Source organism: Haemorhous mexicanus, chromosome 30, assembly GCF_027477595.1.
Source record: "Haemorhous mexicanus isolate bHaeMex1 chromosome 30, bHaeMex1.pri, whole genome shotgun sequence".
Taxonomy (NCBI): domain Eukaryota; kingdom Metazoa; phylum Chordata; class Aves; order Passeriformes; family Fringillidae; genus Haemorhous; species Haemorhous mexicanus.
Genome location: NC_082370.1, coordinates 4,553,825 through 4,571,247, shown reverse-complemented (window position 1 = coordinate 4,571,247; position 17,423 = coordinate 4,553,825). Strand labels below are relative to the sequence as shown.

Here is a 17,423-nt window from a genome sequence, read left to right as displayed (position 1 = left end):
AGAGAAAAGGAAATAATCTTGATTGCAAAGATTTGAGCAACAGGAATCCCAACCTTGCCTCATTTTAGGAGCAGTACAACTCTGTAAATCCCACAAAGGAGACTCCCCTTTCCCTAGAAAAGGCAAATTCAATGCTTTGCCCTTCTTTCTTTCTGCCTTTTGTGCCACCTGAATCAAGATTCCTGATGTGAGGCATCTTTCCCCAAACAGGGAAGGAAGGTCCTAACTGTGAATGCCTTGTGTATACTATCCACACCCTGGGGCTTGTCCAGCTCCTTGTCTGTGTCCTGTGTTGAGAGCTGGCAGTCAAAAAAGCATTTGAAGGGCTCAAATGGGGCAGAAGGGAGACAATAAAAATATTTTTATGGAGGGGTTCTTGGATGAAAAAGGGTAGAGTAATGAGTAACAAGCTGGAGTTAAAACATAATAAAGGACTTTATTTGAAAATGTGGTCACCAGTTGATCTGTGTCAGCATCCAAATCCCCAAGACCATCTCTAAAAGGAGATGTGAGGGAAGAATTGCACCAGGGTTTGCCTTGGGCAGCAGCTCAGACCCTCTGTTCTTGATTGAAGAAAGATCAGGTTTTCAGGAATTGATATTGCCACCACAATAACTCAGATCCACAAGTTTGAGGACGTCAAGAGAGATACATGATCCCTGATTCACCTGGGATCCTATACAAACAACATCAGAAAAAGAAAAAAAAAGGAAAAAAAAAAAAAGAGACACTGGCTTAGATGATTTTAAGTGCTCTGTGCATTCACTGACAGCCCTTAAACCTGGCACCTTGCACTTGCCTTTTCAATCCCCTGGAGCCCTTTCAGCTGCCAAAGCAAGCTTAAAGCAAAGCAAGCAGTGAGTACGTGGAACTAGTGCTGAGCCAGAATGCAGCAGCTGGAGCCTGAGCTGCAGAGTGCTTCCCAAAAGAGGGCTGGAGCCCATCAGCTAGGAGAGGGCCTCAGAATACTTGGATGGGGCCTCAATTTTAACTCCTCTGAGTAAAAGCACTACTTGACTATATTTCAAAAGAATATTGGTTCTGACCTCACCACAAGAATCTCTGTGATTAAGAAACTGACAATGACTTGCTAGATTTATACACATCTCCATAACAACAGCTGCTCTTCTACAAGGATGCATGTTTGCTGCTTACTTTGTGTCAGTCTCAAGGTGGAAGGGCAGCAATTGTGCATTGGTCATTCCCCAAGGGAAACAAAGGCCAGGTCACTCAGAGACAGAATTCCTTTGCTTGCACTCACCCTGAACTTCATAAGCCATGTAGGTGGGGAGTCCACTGCACATAGCCATGATGTCTGCTCCATAGGAGTAGAGGTTGTTGACCAGTCCATTGGTGACAAAGGCAATCTTCTTGGTAGGTCTTCCAAGGCCAACCTGGTTCTAAACAAATACCAACATTCAGCAGGATCAGTGGCAGGAGCTGGTTCCTGCTAGGGCTGTTCCCAGCTCTGGAAGGATGACTCGGGGCTGGGTGTTGGAGTCCCAACTGCCTTTAGGGACACCTTTCAATCCCTGGGAGACTGTGGCACCACTGGCAAGCCTTGAAGGCAGCTCCAAAGGCAGATGGTTCCAAGGGAGCCAAGGTGCAGGGAGCCTGAGGGCAGTGGCAGCACAAGGAAAGCGCTGAAGAGAAGTGCGGCCGCTCTGTGGAGCCAGAGCTCCTTCCAAGGCATTTGCTCAGTCCCTGCCCTCGCCCCTCAGGGGCACCCGGGCTGCCGGCTGGCAGGAGAAGTCTCCTCCTGATTCCCTTCTGCCCCACAGGCCTTCCTGCTATTTGAGGTGTGCTTTTTTACAGACTCCGTTCTCAGATTTCAAGGGAAGCCAGTGTTTAGCAAAGGTGAATATGCTGAATGCTGAGATAATTTGTATAATGTCTGTGGCAATGTGGGTGGCTGAACTAAAACATGGCATATAGTCCTCTTCCACAAGTTTGAAAGCTTACCAAAATAGTTTTTCTATAAAATTGAAATATTTTTTCTTTCTCAATTAGATATTCTGAAGAAAAATTATCTTCTAGACTTTGAGAATGAAACTTTATCAAACATACTTAGCAAAGAATCTAAAGGCTGGGTTACTAAGGTAGTATAAAATGTCATTAGAAAAAATTATTTAAATAATTGTAAAAATAACCTAACTAATCTGGGACTTGGACTCCAAATTAAGCTGCACTAAAGGCATCCAAATGAGGATATTGCAATTTTTGAAAGCCTTCAAATGATGTACCTGAAAAATATCACTGAAAATATCTATGAAAACAACCAGTAAAAAGGCTTTTAATTTGCCAGTTGTTAAGAGGGTTTTGAAAACAGCAGTGCTTCAGGCATAAAAAGCAATTTCAAATACAGCACAGTAATCCAAGCAACTGCTGAATGTGACTCTTACCCTGTTCTCTGAAGCATATCTGATGAGAGCATCAAAGGTGGGCATCTCACTCCTGTTCATGGTGGAAATGTAGCACGTTCTCTCTTGCACCAGTTTGGTTGCAATGACGCCCTGTAAAAAAAACTTATTGAGCACTTGCAGTCTGGTTTTCCACCCAAAAAGTCAGGATAGACTCTGACTAACAAGAGTAACAAATGCTGAGAGGATCTACCCCTAATCTTGGACTCAGGATGGGGAGAGTATAGACACATGTCCTGTCCCTGGGCCAGCTGTACCAAGAGCCAGGCTCCCAGAAAAGCTTTTGAAGGAGCCCTGTCCGTGCCACTCACCGTGTTGTAGTTCCAGATGGTTCTCCAGGAGAACTGCTGGCTCCTTTGCTCGATTATCACCTCACGCGTTTGACTGCTGAGGGTCATGTTTTGGAAAACACAGGCACCAGAGAAATGGCAGTTGTTCCCTGTCTGCTGAGACTGAGAAGCCAAGAGAAAGCAGATGTTTAGCCTTTGAAGGGAGACAGTGATGTCCCCAAAGCTTCTGAAAAATCCCTGCTACAATAGAAGAAGTGCTGCCCCCTGGGAAGTGCTGGCACTGCCCTCAGTCCTTTCCAAAGGACACAGAACCAAGGCTGTGGCAGTGGGCAGAGGCCATAATAACTCTTTCTATTAATTCAGTGAATCAGTGCTGCATCTGACAGCTGCCATCTGCTGCCTTTAGAGGTTGATGCATGCTAGAGCACAGGCCAGAGGAAATCCACACTTAAGGTCCTGAACAGAAATCTCTGCTGACCCATTGCTCTCTTTCAGCATCTGCACCCTCAAGCAGGAAACACTCAAAAGAGGAGATGTCAGGCAAGAAGGACATCAGGGTTGGCTTTGAGCCCCCCAAACTGGTTCAAGAAAAGTAAGGGCTAACGTTTTCTCACCTGTCCATTGCCATGGAAATTACCAGTGCAGTACTTCAGATCCACAGCTCTCAGGACATCGAGGGTAATGCATGATCCCAGATTCACCTGGGGTACTTGGAAACCTGGAAAAGACAAAACCCCTTGAGCTGATGCCTAAGACATTGGCTGCCCTTCTGCAGGAGGGTGGTGGTGTTGCTCAGAGCCAGCCAGGTTCTGAAGAATTGCTGCTCTGGGAATGTTTGAGCTTTACAAGAGACAGATTCTCTTGGAGTCCCAAAGAGCACCACCTCTGTGGCTCAGCAATGCTCACAAAGATCTGCTCTTGAGCACCCTTGGGATTTCCTGTGCAGAAATCGGGGCTCTGCTACACTTTCTCCTGAGGGTCCCAAGGGCTGGGCATTGCATGGGGAGGCTGCTGCCAGTCCATGGGCCCAGACTCATTAAGATTAGTGGAAAGGAGCTGTAAGGTTGGGTTTGGGTCCATTATGGGGGCTGTGACACCACCCTGTTCCAATCCTGATGTGCAAAGATGTTGAACCCTTTGCACAACTGCTGAAGCCCCTGCTTTCTGCCTGACTCAAGGTGGAAGAGCAGCAATTGTGCATTGGTCATTCCCCAAGGGAAACAAATGCCAGGTCACTCAGAGACAGAATTCCTCTGCTTGCACTCACCATGAACTTCATAAGCCATGTAGGTGGTGAGTCCACTGCACATAGAGAAGACATCTGATCCATAAGACCTCAGGTTGTTCACCAATGCACTGGCAACAAAGGTGATCTTTTTGAAAGTTCCTCCAAAACCAATCTGATTCTAAAAAAGAAATTACAGCAATCAGTAAGATAAGTGTCAGGAGCTGTTTCCTGCAAGGCACATTCCCTAGGGGAAAGGCTGTGGAATAGGGAGATGCTCTCTCACACCCCAAAGGAAAAGGGAGTCTGGCCAAGAGCAGCTGCAACACCAAGCTCTGAGCTAGTCAATGCAGGTTGGTACTGAATAGTCCTTGAAGGACTTCGAGATCTTGGCATGCTAAGAGAATTTAGGCCCTTGAAGGGCTCCTCAGATAAAGCCTTTGCCCAGCAAGCTGCAGAGCTCAACCTCATCCTCAGAGAAAGAAAAGGAGGAAAGAAATAGTACAGCCCCCTTTCTTCTTTCAGCAAACCATTCCTTTGAAAAAATCCCACTAGTGTTGAGAGAAAGAAAATCCTGCCACTAGTGACAACACCATCCTGCCAAGAAGGAAAAGCACATGGAAAAATGGGCCAATGAACTCCAGGCTCCTGAATCTGCTACTCCTTTGGAACCTTACCCTGCTCTCTTCTGCCAGGCGGGCCAGGTTATCAAAAAGGGGCACCTCATTTCTGTTCATGATGGAAATGTAGCAGGCGTTCTGTTGCGTGACTTTGGTTGCAATGATGCCCTGTGAAATGAAATTATTCAGCACTCACAATTCAGTCTTCCAAGCCTTGGGATTGTAAAAACCCTTTGTTAAAACTGGAACGACTGCAGAAAGTTTCTACTTGAAATTTTGCACTCAAAATGGTCAGAATAAGGAAACAATTGCCATGCCTGGGGCAGCTATGCAAGCAGCCAGACTCCTTGGATGCTTTTGGAAGGAGCCCCGTCCCAGCCACTCACCGTGTTGTAGTTCCAGATGGTTTTCCAGGACCTGCTGAAGCTCCTTTGCTCAATGACAGCCACACGCCATTGCCTGTTGATGGACACAATTTGGGATTGGCCACCAATGATGACTTGAGTGTGGTTGAAGATGTTGCCCTGTGTGTTGTTGAAGATGCCACCTGGAATCTGCTGAGACTAAAAAGCCAAGGGAAAGAAGACATTTCACCTTTGAACAGAATCAGTGATGTCCCCAAAGCATCTGAAAAATCCCTGCTTCAATGGAAGAAGTGTTGTCCCCGGGAAGTGCCAGCCCTGCACTCAGATTTTTCCAAAGGACCCAGAATCAAGGCTGTGGCAGTGGGCAGAGGCCATAAGAATTCTTTTCAGCATTCGCTGAATCAGTGCTGCATCTGACAGCTGCCATCTGCTGCCTTTAGAGGTTGATGTGTGCATTAGGACTGGCCACAGTTAATCCATGCTCAAAGTCCTGGACAGAACCCTGTCCTGACCCATTGCTCTCTTTCAGCAGCTGCACCCTTTAGCTGGAACCTCCCACAAGAGAAGATGCCAGGCTAGAAGGGCATCAGGGTTGGCTTTGGGCAGCAGCTCAGTCCCCCCCCCATTTGGTTCAAGAAAGGTAAGGGTCAGGTTTCCTCACTTGTCCATTGCCATTGCCAGTGCAGTACTTCAGATCCACAACTCTCAGGACATCCAGGGCAATGCATGATCCCAGATTGACTTGGACTCCTTGGAAAGCAAGAAAGGAAGAAACCAAACCCCATGAGCTAATGCCTGAGACCTTGGCTGCCATTAAAATCGTCAGTCAGCTCTGATCTGAAGGACAGCTGGTGACACTTAGGGTGACACTTTTTATTGGCTGGGCATTACAGGGGAGCTCAGTGTCAGCTGAAACACTCTGGGCCCAAATTAAGGCTCCTTAAGGTTTGTGAAAAGGAGCTGTAAGGGTTTCCTTTGGTTCATTTATGGGGGCTGTGACCCCACCCTGTTCCAGTTCTGATCTGCAAAGATGTTGAACCCTTTGTACAACTGCTGAGGCGCCTGCTTTCTGCCTGACTCAAGGTGGAAGAGCAGCAATTGTGCATTGGTCATTCCTTAGGGCAAATAAATGTCAGGTCAGTTAGAGACAAAATTCCTTTTTTTTGTACTCACCATGAACTTCGTAAGTCATGTAGGTGGTGAGTCCACTGCACATAGAGAAGACATCTGATCCATAAGACCTCAGGTTGCTGACCAATCCATTGGTGACAAAGGTGATCTTCTTGGTAGGTCTTCCAAGACCAAACTGGTTCTAAACATGAAATTACAGCATTCAGCAGGATCAGTGCTGGGATCTTGTTACTGCTAGACATATTCCCTAGGGGAAAGGCTGTGAAATAGGGAGATGTTCTCTTGTGCAACAAAGGAAATCAGAGTCTGGCCAAGAGCAGCTGCAACATCAAGGTCAGAGCTGACCAATGCAGTTTGGTACTGAATAGTCTTTGAAGGACTTTGAGACCTTGCATGTCAAGAGCATTAAGGCCCTTGAAAGGCTTCTCAGAGAAAGGCTGTGGCAAGAAACAGCACAGCTCAACATCCTCAGAGAAAGTGGAGATGAGGAAGGAATGGTGCAGATCCTTTCAAGTTTCAGCAAAGCATTCCTCTTAAAAATTCCAAAGCCCCACTAGTGTTGAGAGAAAGAAATTTCCAGCCACTTGTGACAACAGTCACCTGTCCAGAAGGAGAAAGCACATGACGAATCAGGCCAATGAACTCCAGGCTCATGAATCTGCTGCACCTTGGGAACCTTACCCTGCTCTCTTGTGCCAGGTGAGCCAGGTTATCAAAGCGGGGCATCTGATTTCTGTTCAGGATGGAAATGTAGCAGGTGTTCTGCTGAGTGACTTTGGTTACAATGATGCCCTGTGAAATGAAAATATTAAGAAATCACACGTCAGCCTTTCACACATTGGAATTGGAGTAAACCCTTTGTTAAAATAGAAACAAATTCATGCGTTCCTATCCCAAACTGTGCACTCAACTCGGCCAGAATAAGGAAACAAGCACCATCTCTGGGACAGCTGTACCTGCAGCTGTCTACAAGCCCCCTCTGTGCCACTCACCCTGTTGTAGTTCCAGATGGTTTTCCAGGACCCAATGCCAGCCCTTTTCTCAATGACAGCCACACGCCATTGCCTGTTGATGGTCACAACTTGGGACTGGCCACCAATGATGACTTGAGTGTGGTTGAAGATGTTGCCCTGTGTGTTGTTGAAGATGCCACCTGGAATCTGCTGAGACTAAAAAGCCAAGGGAAAGAAGACATTTCACCTTTGAACAGAATCAGTGGTGTCCCCAAAGCATCTGAAAAATCCCTGCTACAATGGAAGAAATGCTGCAGGAGGGAAGTGCCCAGCACTGCCCTGAGTCTTTTCCAAAGGACCCAGAATCAAGGCTGTGGCAGTGGGCAGAGTGTCTGATGAGGACTGGTCACAGTTAATCCATGCTCAAAATCTAGGATGGAATCCTGTCCTGACCCATTTTTCTGTTTCAGCAGCTGCACCCTCAAGAAGGAACCTTTCAAGAGAAGAGATGCCAGGCTAGAAGGGCATCAGGGTTGGCTTTGGGCAGCAGCTCAGTCCCCCCCCCCCATTTGGTTCAAGAAAGGTAAGGGTCAGGTTTCCTCACTTGTCCATTGCCATTGCCAGTGCAGTACTTCAGATCCACAACTCTCAGGACATCCAGGGCAATGCATGATCCCAGATTGACTTGGACTCCTTGGAAAGCAAGAAAGGAAGAAACCAAACCCCATGAGTTAATGCCTGAGACCTTGGCTGCCATTAAAATCGTCAGTCAGCTCTGATCTGAAGGACAGCTGGTGACACTTAGGGTGACACTTTTTATTGGCTGGGCATTACAGGGGAGCTCAGTGTCAGCTGAAACACTCTGGGCCCAAATTAAGGTTTGTGAAAAGGAGTTGTAAGGGTTTCCTTTGGGTCATTTATGGGGGCTGTGACCCCACCCTGTTCCAGTCCTGATCTGCAAAGATGTTGAACCCTTTGTACAACTGCTGAGGCGCCTGCTTTCTGCCTGACTCAAGAAGGAAGAGCAGCAATTGTGCATTGGTCATTCCCCAAGGCAAACAAATGTCAGGTCAGTTAGAGACAAAATTCCTTTTTTTTGCACTCACCCTGAACTTCATAAGTCATGTAGGTGGTGAGTCCACTGCACATAGAGAAGACATCTGATCCATAAGACCTCAGGTTGCTGACCAATCCATTGGTGACATAGGTGATCTTCTTGGTTGGTCTTCCAAGACCAAACTGGTTCTAAAGAACAAATTACAGCATTCAGCAGGATCAGTGCTGGGATCTGGTTCCTGCTAGATATATTCCCTAGGGAAAAGGCTGTGGAATAGGGAGGTGCTCTCTTGCACCCCAAAGGAAAAGTGAGTCTGGCCAAGAGCAGCTGCAACACCAAGGTCAGAGCTGACCAATGCAGTTTGGTACTGAATAGTCTTTGAAGGACTTTGAGACCTTGCATGTCAAGAGCATTAAGGCCCTTGAAAGGCTTCTCAGAGAAAGGCTTTGCCCAGCAAGCTGCAGAGCTCAACATTCTATGAGAAAGAGAAGAAGAGGAAAGAAATGGTGCAGCCTCCTATCTCCTTTCAGCAAAGCTTGCCCATGAAAGTCTCAAACCCCTCTAATGTTGAGAGAAAGAAAATCGTGCCACTTGTAACAGCATCATCCTGTCCAGAAGGAAAAAGCACATGAAGAAACAGATCAATGAACTCCAGGGTCCCAAAAATGCTACTCATCTGGAATCATACCCTGCTCTCTTCTGCCAGGCGAGCCAGGTTATTGAAGCTGGGCATCTCACTTCTCTTCATGATAGAAATGTAGCAGGTGTTCTGTTGTGTGACTTTGGTTGCAATGATGCCCTGTGAAATAAAGGTATTGAGAACTCGTACTTTAAGTATTTCAAGCCTTAGATTTGGAGAAAACCCTACATTAAAACATAAACAAATTCTGAGAGTTCTAACCCCAAACTGTGCACTCTACATGGTCAGATTAAGGAAAGAAGCCCCATCCCTAGGCCAGCTGTTCAAGGAACCAGTCACCTCATATGCTTTGTGAAGAATCCCCCTCTGTGCCACTCACCCTGTTGTAGTTCCAGATGGTTTTCCAGGACCCAATGCCAGCCCTTTTCTCAATGACAGCCACACGCCATTGCCTGTTGATGGTCACAACTTGGGACTGGCCACCAATGATGACTTGAGTGTTGTTGAAGATGCTGCCCTGTGTGTTGTTGAAGATGCCACCTGGAATCTGCTGAGACTAAAAAGCCAAGGGAAAGAAGACATTTCACCTTTGAACAGAATCAGTGGTGTCCCCAAAGCATCTGAAAAATCCCTGCTACAATGGAAGAAGTGCTGCAGGAGGGAAGTGCCCAGCACTGCCCTGAGTCTTTTCCAAAGGACCCAGAATCAAGGCTGTGGCAGTGGGCAAAGGCTGTAAGGAGGATTGGCCACAGTTAATCCATGCTCAAAGTCCCAGACAGGATTCAGTCGTGACCCATTGCTCTCTTTCAGCAGCTGCACCCTTTAGCTGGAACCTCCCACAAGAGAAGAGATGCCAGGCTAGAAGGGCATCAGGGTTGGCTTTGGGCAGCAGCTCAGTTCCCCCCACCATTTGCTTCAAGAAAGGTAAGGGTCAGGTTTCCTCACTTGTCCATTGCCATTGCCAGAGCAGTACTTCAGATCCACAACTCTCAGGACATCCAGGGCAATGCATGATCCCAGATTGACTTGGACTCCTTGGAAAGCAAGAAAGGAAGAAACCAAACCCCATGAGCTAATGCCTGAGACCTTGGCTGCCATTAAAATCGTCAGTCAGCTCTGATCTGAAGGACAGCTGGTGACACTTAGGGTGACACTTTTTATTGGCTGGGCATTACAGGGGAGCTCAGTGTCAGCTGAAACACTCTGGGCCCAAATTAAGGCTCCTTAAGGTTTGTGAAAAGGAGCTGTAAGGGTTTCCTTTGGGTCGTTTATGGGGGCTGTGACCCCACCCTGTTCCAGTCCTGATCTGCAAAGATGTTGAACCCTTTGTACAACTGCTGAGGCACCTGCTTTCTGCCTGACTCAAGAAGGAAGAGCAGCAATTGTGCATTGGTCATTCCTTAGGGCAAATAAATGTCAGGTCAGTTAGAGACAAAATTCCTTTGCTTGCACTCACCATGAACTTCATAAGTCATGTAGGTGGCGAGTCCACTGCACATAGAGAAGACATCTGATCCATAAGACCTGAGGTTGCTGACCAATCCATTGGTGACAAAGGTGATCTTCTTGGTAGGTCTTCCAAGACCAAACTGGTTCTAAAGAACAAATTACAGCATTCAGCAGGATCAGTGCTGGGATCTTGTTACTGCTAGGCATTTTCCCTAGCAGGAGTAGGGAGGTGCTCTCCTGCACCTCAAAGGAAAGGGAGTCTGGCCACAAGCAGCAGCCATGCAAAGTTCTGAGCTGACCAATGCAGTTTGGTATTGAAAGGCCTGCAGAGGACTTTAAGGCCCTGGCATGCTAAAAGAATTAAGGCCCCCAAAGAGCTGCTCAGAACAAGTGTTTTCAGCAAGCTGCAGAGCTCAATGTTCTCAGGGAAATCATAACTCAGAAAGGGAATGTGCAACCCTTTTCCTCTTTCAGCAAAGCATTCCTATGGAAAATTCCCAACCCAAGTACAGTTCGGAGAAAGAAATTCCTGCCATTTGTGGCAACCTAGTCCCGTCCAGAAGGAAAAGCACATAAAGAAATGGATCAATGAACTCCAGGGGCAAGACTCTGCTACTCCTTTGGAACCTTACCCTGCTCTCTTCTGCCAGGTGAGCCAGATTATTGAAGCTGGGCATCTGATTTCTGTTCATGATGGAAATGTAGCAGGCGTTCTGTTGTGGGACTTTGGTTGCAATGATGCCCTGTGAAATGAAATTATTCAGCACTTGTACTTCATTCTTTCATGTCTTTAGATTTGATAATACCCTCTGTTAAAAGAGGAATGAATGCTAGGATTTCCTACCCAAACTTTGCACTCAACACGGTCCGAATAAGGAAACAAGCACCATCTCTGGGACAGCTCTACCTGCTACCCGTCTCCTCATACATTTTGTGAACAAGCACACCGTGCCACTCACCCTGTTGTAGTTCCAGATGGTTTTCCAGGACCTGCTGAAGTTCCTTTGCTCAATGACAGCCACACGCCATTGCCTGTTGATGGACACAATTTGGGATTGGCCACCAATGATGACTTGAGTGTTGTTGAAGATGCTGCCCTGTGTGTTGTTGAAGATGCCACCTGGAATCTGCTGAGACTAAAAAGCCAAGGGAAAGAGAACATTTGATTTTTGAACACAGACAGTGATGTTTCCAAAGCTTCTGAAAAATTCCTGCTACAACAGAACAAATGCTGTCCCCAGGAAGCCTCAGTCTTTTCCATAGGACCCAGAATCAAGGCTGTGGCAGTGGGCAGAGGCCATAAGAATTCTTTTTATGGTTTCAGTGAATGATTGCTGCAACTGACATCACAGCTGTCATCTAGTGGCTTTAAATGTTGATGCGTCCTAGAGCACTGGCCAGAGTAAATCCCTTCTCAAAGGGCTTGGATGGAAATCTCTGCTGGCCCATTACTCTCTTTCACCATCTGCACCCTCAAGCAGGAACCTCTCAAAAGAGGAGATGCACAAGAAGGCATCTTGGGCATCTTGTCCTTTTAAGGAGGACATTAGCACTGGCTTAGGGCAGGTGCTCTTGAGCCCCCAGAATTTGATACATGAAAAGCTTATGGCTAATGTTTTCTCACCGGGAAATTGCCATTCCAATTGCCATTGCCATTGCAGTAATTCAGCTCCACAATTCTCAGGACTTCAAGGGTTATGCATGATCCCAGATTCACCTGGAGTCCTTGCAAAGCTGGAAAAGACAAAACCCCTTGAGCTGATGCCTAAGACATTGGCTGCCCTTCTGCAGGAGGGTGGTGGTGTTGCTCAGAGCCAGCCAGGTTCTGAAGAATTGCTGCTCTGGGAATGTTTGAGCTTTACAAGAGACAGATTCTCTTGGAGTCCCAAGGAGCACCACCTCTGTGGCTCAGCAATGCTCACAAAGATCTGCTCTTGAACACCCTTGGGATTTCCTGTGCAGAAATCGGGGCTCTGCTACACTTTCTCCTGAGGGTCCCAAGGGCTGGGCATTACATGGGGAGGCTGCTGCCAGTCCATGGGCCCCGTCACATGGGCTGTGACATTCTGGAAGAATCTACCATGTCTAATTAATTACTGGAGAATGGAGTCATTGCCCCAGGGGAAAAGTTACAGGGGAGGAAGCCACTTGGTTTAGTGTTGTTAAACACAAGGTTTTGGTGGCTGCCTGAGTCAACTCAGCAAAGTCTGACCTGAAGAACAGCAGTTCTTAGGACAACCCTTCTTCTTGACTGGGTATTTCAGAGCAGTGCAGGGTGAGCCAAAACACTCTGGGCCCAAATTTATGCGCCATTAAGCTTCCTGGAGAGAAGCTGTAAGGGTCTGGTTTGGGTCATTTCTGGGGGCTCTGAGGCCACCCTGCTCCAGTCTCGATCTGTCGAGGTGCCGAACCCTTTGTGCAACTGCTGAAGCCCCTGGTTTCTGTCTGGCCCAAAGCGGAAGAGGAGCAACTGTGGCTTAGTCATGCCCCAGGAGAGAAAAAGGCCAGGTCAGGAACCCTCAGAATGGCCATGCTTGCACTCACTGTTAACTTCGGTAGCCATGTAGGTGGGGAGTCCACTGCACATAGCCATGATCTCTGCTCCATAGGAGTAGAGGTTGTTGACCAGTCCATTGGTGACAAAGGCAATCTTCTTGGTAGGTCTTCCAAGGCCAGCCTGGTTCTAAACAACAAATACTAACATTCAGCAGGATCAGTGGCAGGAGCTGGTTCCTGCTAGGGCTGTTCCCAGCTCTGGAAGGATGACTCGGGGCTGGGTGTTGGAGTCCCAGCTGCCTTTAGGGACACCTTTCAATCCCTGGGAGACTGTGGCACCACTGGCAAGCCTTGAAGGCAGCTCCAAAGGCGGATGGTTCCAAGGGAGCCAAGGTGCAGGGAGCCTGAGGGCAGTGGCAGCACAAGGAAAGCGCTGAAGAGGAGAAGTGCGGCCGCTCTGTGGAGCCAGAGCTCCTTCCAAGGCATTTGCTCAGTCCCTGCCCTCGCCCCTCAGGGGCACCCGGGCTGCCAGCTGGCAGGAGAAGTCTCCTCCTGATTCCCTTCTGCCCTACAGGCCTTCCTGCTATTTGAGGTGTGCTTTTTTACAGACTCCGTTCTCAGATTTCAAGGGAAGCCAGTGTTTAGCAAAGGTGAATATGCTGAATGCTGAGATAATTTGTATAATGTCTGTGGCAATGTGGGTGGCTGAACTAAAGAAACATTGTGCATAATTTTCTTCAAAATGTTTGAAAGTATACTTAAAGATTTTCTCTGTAATACTGCAATATTTGTCCTTCATCAATTAGAACACCTGAAGAAAAGTTATTTTTTATACTTTGAGAATGTGAAATTAAGAAACATTATGAAAAATCTAAGTTGTAGATACTATGACAGTAAAAAAAATTCAATTGTATAATAATGTAAGTAATTGTAAAAATAATGTAACCAATCAGGGACTTTGGCTCAATAAGTCCAACCTGCACTAAAGGCTTTTGAATGAGGATATTGTAGTTTTTGAATGCTTACAAATAATGTAACTAAAAAATATTACCAGAAGTATCAGCAATAAAACGTCTCATTATTTACCCATTGGTTAAGAATGTTTGGAAAATAGCAGTGTCTCAGACAAAAGAATGATTATCAAGTACAGTAAGATATTTTGAATCTTACCCCATTCTGTGAAGCCAGGTAGGCTAGATTCTCAAAGCTGGGCATCTCATTTCTGTTCATGACAGAAATGTAGCAGGTGTTCTGTTGCACCAATTTGGTTGCAATGATACCCTGTAAGAAAAAGTTATTAACCACTTGTAATTCAGTTTTTTGAGCCTTGGGACTAGAGAAAACCCTTTGTTAAAACAGGAACGAATGCCAAGAGTTGCTGCCCCAAATCATGGGCTCCAGACATTCAGAATAAGGAAACAATCCCCATCCCTGGGCCAGCTCTACCAGGAGCCAGTCTCCTCATACTCTTTGTGAACAAGCCTCCTCCCTGCCACTCACCGTGTTGTAGTTCCAGACAGTTTTCCATGAGAACTGGTTGCTCCTTTGTTCAATAACCACCACACGTGTCAGACTACTGAGAGTCAGATTTTGGAAAACACCACCAACAGAGACCTGGCAGTTGTTACCCGACTTCTGAGACTGAAAAGCCAAGGGAAAGAAGATATTTAGTGTTTGAAGGGAGGCTGTGATGTCCCCACAGTTTTAGAAAAATCCCTGCTACGTTGGAAGTGCTGCTCCCGGCTAAGTGCCATTACAATCTGTGATTGGCCACCAGTGATGGGGACCACAAGAATGACTTACTGGTTTTTACTTTTTTGCTGAGACTCAATTAAAAATGAGACATTTTTAGATTTTCAAGCCAGACAGTGATCTCCCAAAATTTTTACAAAAATCTTTGCTAGACTAGAGTAAGTTCTACCACATAGAGAGTGCCAGAGTTTCATCTGTTTAAAAAGATTTGATTTGTTTCCACCAAAGGGAAGGTGAAAGAAAAAGGAGATCTCATGAAGCAGGGAACACAGAGCAGCACTGTGGAATTGTTCATTTGTACTCACGTAATCAGCAAGGGCTGGAGTCAGGACAAGTCCTAGAAGGACTGTAGTCAAAATCTGAAATGAAAATCAAATACAAAATGTAACTGCAACTCTGGCTGACAAATCTGGTCCTGAGAGTCCTCCTTCCCTTTTCCTAATCTGATGGTGAAGGGTCCTCCTTGGATCCTTTTTTTGCTTTCAGCCTGGGATTGCATCAGTGCCCCCAAAGGGAGGCACCTTGCTTTACCCCAGGGTGCTCAAAGTAGACACATTTCACACCTGCCCTTTCAAGAGCCGAACCTCAAGTTGTTTCTCAGAGCTGTGCAGGCACACACAGCTATTTCACAAGAGCGAGGAGAAAGCTCTTCCACTTCTTCTGCTCTGGCATTCCAGGGAAGGGCTTGATGCACTAGTGCAGAGTGCCAAAGTTGTGCAAAGGATTGACAAGAAGCCCTTCTGAGAGCTGAAGGCCTGGGTTTGAATCAAAGTTTCAGTTCATAAGGAAGAAAAGCATGCATACTTACAGGGAGGTCCATCCTGACTGCACAGCTAATGCTGCTGCAAGTAGGAAGAACAATGTGAACCCTCCACCTTTTATATGTTTTCAGAATTAGGTGTGGAAGGACTGAATGTTGCAATAAAATTATTTTGTGATTTGTATTCCTGCTGCATTTTACTGAAAATTATTTCCTGCATAACTACTTGATAAACACAGGGATTATACTTCTGCAAATTTTGACCCAATAATTATCAGATAAGGTCCATTTCTAGGAAAAAATTAAATATGCTTTGTAGTAACTTTCTGACATGTACTAATTACTTCTAAAACTTTACATCAAACTTACGATCAGAGATAGCCTTGGCTTTAAGCAAACAAAAAAACCCGCTTTCAATTAGTCTGAATAAATAAAAGCCTTTGGACTTTCCAAAATGCACTTTATGTTCTTTGTAACCATAGCACCCACAGAAATACATTCCCCAAGTACAACACGGCCACTGAAAACTGTTTCACAAGAATCACAGAATCACCGAGGACCCACAAGAATCATCAGGTCCAGCTCCTGGGCCTGCTCAAGAACAATCTGCAGGAGTTCCACCTGAGAACATTGTCCAAACACTCCTTGAGCTCCATCCAGCTTGGTCCTGTGCCAACTTTTCTGGTAGCCTATTCCAGCTCCCAAGCACCCTCTGGGAGAAGAACCTTTTTCTAATATCCAACCTAAACCTCCCCTGATCCAGCTCCAGCCATTCCCTCGGGTCATGTTACTGATTATAGACAGCAGAGATGGAAGAACTGCTTTTCCACCACCCCTCGAGAGAATGCTGAAGAATTCCATCTCCCCTCAGTCTCTTCCAGCTGATACCCTCAGTTGTTCCTGCCATGGCTTCTCCTTGAGACCGTCCTGATAGCCCCACGCCGTTTTCAATTTCATTCTGTGTGCAGCCCGGCCCTATGGCACAGAAACTACTCAGCTGCAACTCAGCAGCTTGTTTGAAAAGGCAGTATGGCTAGGTGTGGGGCTTTATACATAAAAATAAGGTCTAAACGCTGTTGCACGTGCAATATTGATCAAATTGAATGCTTGTCTCAGTTTCACTTTTTGAAACTCCAAGCCCGAAGCGGTATTCTTGATACGTACAGCTACAACAAACGGGCATTACATTCAACAGGCTGCTTTACGAGCAGCAGCGCCGGTGCGGATTTCTGAGGGGCGGCCCGCACTTTCCGTCCCTCACTGCTGCCCGACGAGAAACACCGACAAAGCCCCTGTGCCCTTTGCTCAAGGAATAAACCCTCGTGCTTTTGCTGCGGTGCGGGACGCCTTGAGAGGGCCGGAGCGAGCGGGGCTGAGGCGGCGCCAGGCCGTGAGGGGAGCGGGAAAGGGCGGGAAAGCCCCTCTGAGGCGGCGGGGGAGGGGAGGAGCACGGGAGGGCGGAAAAAGGGCGGGAAAGCCCCTCTGAGGCGGCGGGGGAGGGGAGGAGCACGGGAGGGCGGAAAAAGGGCGGGAAAGCCCCTCTGAGGCGGCGGGGGAGGGGAGGAGCACGGGAGGGCGGAAAAAGGGCGGGAAAGCCCCTCTGAGGCGGCGGGGGAGGGGAGGAGCACGGGAGGGCGGAAAAAGGGCGGGAAAGCCCCTCTGAGGCGGCGGCGCCTCAGCGGACCCGGCAGAGCGGCGCTGGCGCATTTATGTCCTTGCAGCTTGGTTAATTTGAAGTTTTTGAGGTAATTTTTACTCACAAGACGGGTATTAGGCTTACTGGTGGTGTGTCCAATCAGAATATCTATTTTGTGTTAAAAAAAAAAAAAAATTCCCTCAGAAATCAGGTTCTTGCAAAATCGCCAATTTGTCTTAAAATACATGAGGGAATTAAAACACATTTATTAGATTGTGTGATGGCATTTTAATTATACTCAAGTCACTCTTGAACATTTTTTGTTCGTAGTTCTTCAGGTGTTAACTTTATATTCTCTCTGCTGTAGGATGAGCAGAAAAACAGACTTAAGATTGGATGAAATATTGAAACTTTGTTACATGAGTGGAATGCTTATGGGTGTGCTCGCAATTTAAATTCAAATGAAGCTCAAGCCTCCCCTGTGTTGAGAGAAATCTTTTCTGGTGCGGTAAGCAGTTCCAATCTTCTGCACTATTAAGACATTTCTAGACCTGTGTACTTAAATAGACATTTTGAGAGTTGCAGTGTTGATGTCTCCTGAGGCTCACTGGAGTCTTTGCTGTCATGTC

At 46.8% G+C, this 17,423-nt stretch overlaps 1 protein-coding gene across 3 annotated transcripts; it reads right to left on the bottom strand.

The window, feature by feature from the left end:
* Positions 1–416: 416 nt before the first annotated feature.
* On the bottom strand, positions 417–15,236 carry LOC132339967 (uncharacterized). 3 transcript variants are annotated; one of them, XM_059870615.1, is made up of 26 exons: positions 15,207–15,236; positions 14,704–14,757; positions 14,147–14,287; positions 13,817–13,927; positions 12,695–12,833; positions 11,775–11,884; positions 11,110–11,286; positions 10,783–10,893; positions 10,158–10,296; positions 9,647–9,735; positions 9,081–9,257; positions 8,750–8,860; positions 8,111–8,249; positions 7,609–7,697; positions 7,044–7,220; positions 6,733–6,843; positions 6,094–6,232; positions 5,582–5,670; positions 4,942–5,118; positions 4,613–4,723; positions 3,978–4,116; positions 3,325–3,428; positions 2,732–2,872; positions 2,403–2,513; positions 1,262–1,400; positions 417–676 (listed from the first exon to the last, which is right to left on the bottom strand). In XM_059870615.1, the coding sequence occupies exons 1-26, from the start codon at positions 15,216–15,218 to the stop codon at positions 588–590; spliced, it is 3,126 nt and encodes a 1,041-aa protein (XP_059726598.1). In that variant the 5' UTR covers positions 15,219–15,236; the 3' UTR covers positions 417–587. The 3 variants fall into 3 exon arrangements, with proteins under 3 accessions (XP_059726598.1, XP_059726599.1, XP_059726600.1); XM_059870616.1 differs by lacking the exons at positions 6,733–6,843; positions 7,044–7,220; positions 7,609–7,697; positions 8,111–8,249; XM_059870617.1 differs by lacking the exons at positions 11,110–11,286; positions 11,775–11,884; positions 12,695–12,833; positions 13,817–13,927.
* Positions 15,237–17,423: the final 2,187 nt, after the last annotated feature.

Excerpts from the sequence above, each read along its gene's own strand:
- LOC132339967 (XM_059870615.1), bottom strand. Across the intron at positions 11,885-12,694 it reads CATGGCTACCGAAGTTAACA|CTTTGCAAGGACTCCAGGTG; the intron begins GTGAGTGCAAGC and ends TGTCTTTTCCAG. Across the intron at positions 3,429-3,977 it reads CATGGCTTATGAAGTTCATG|GTTTCCAAGTACCCCAGGTG; the intron begins GTGAGTGCAAGC and ends TGTCTTTTCCAG.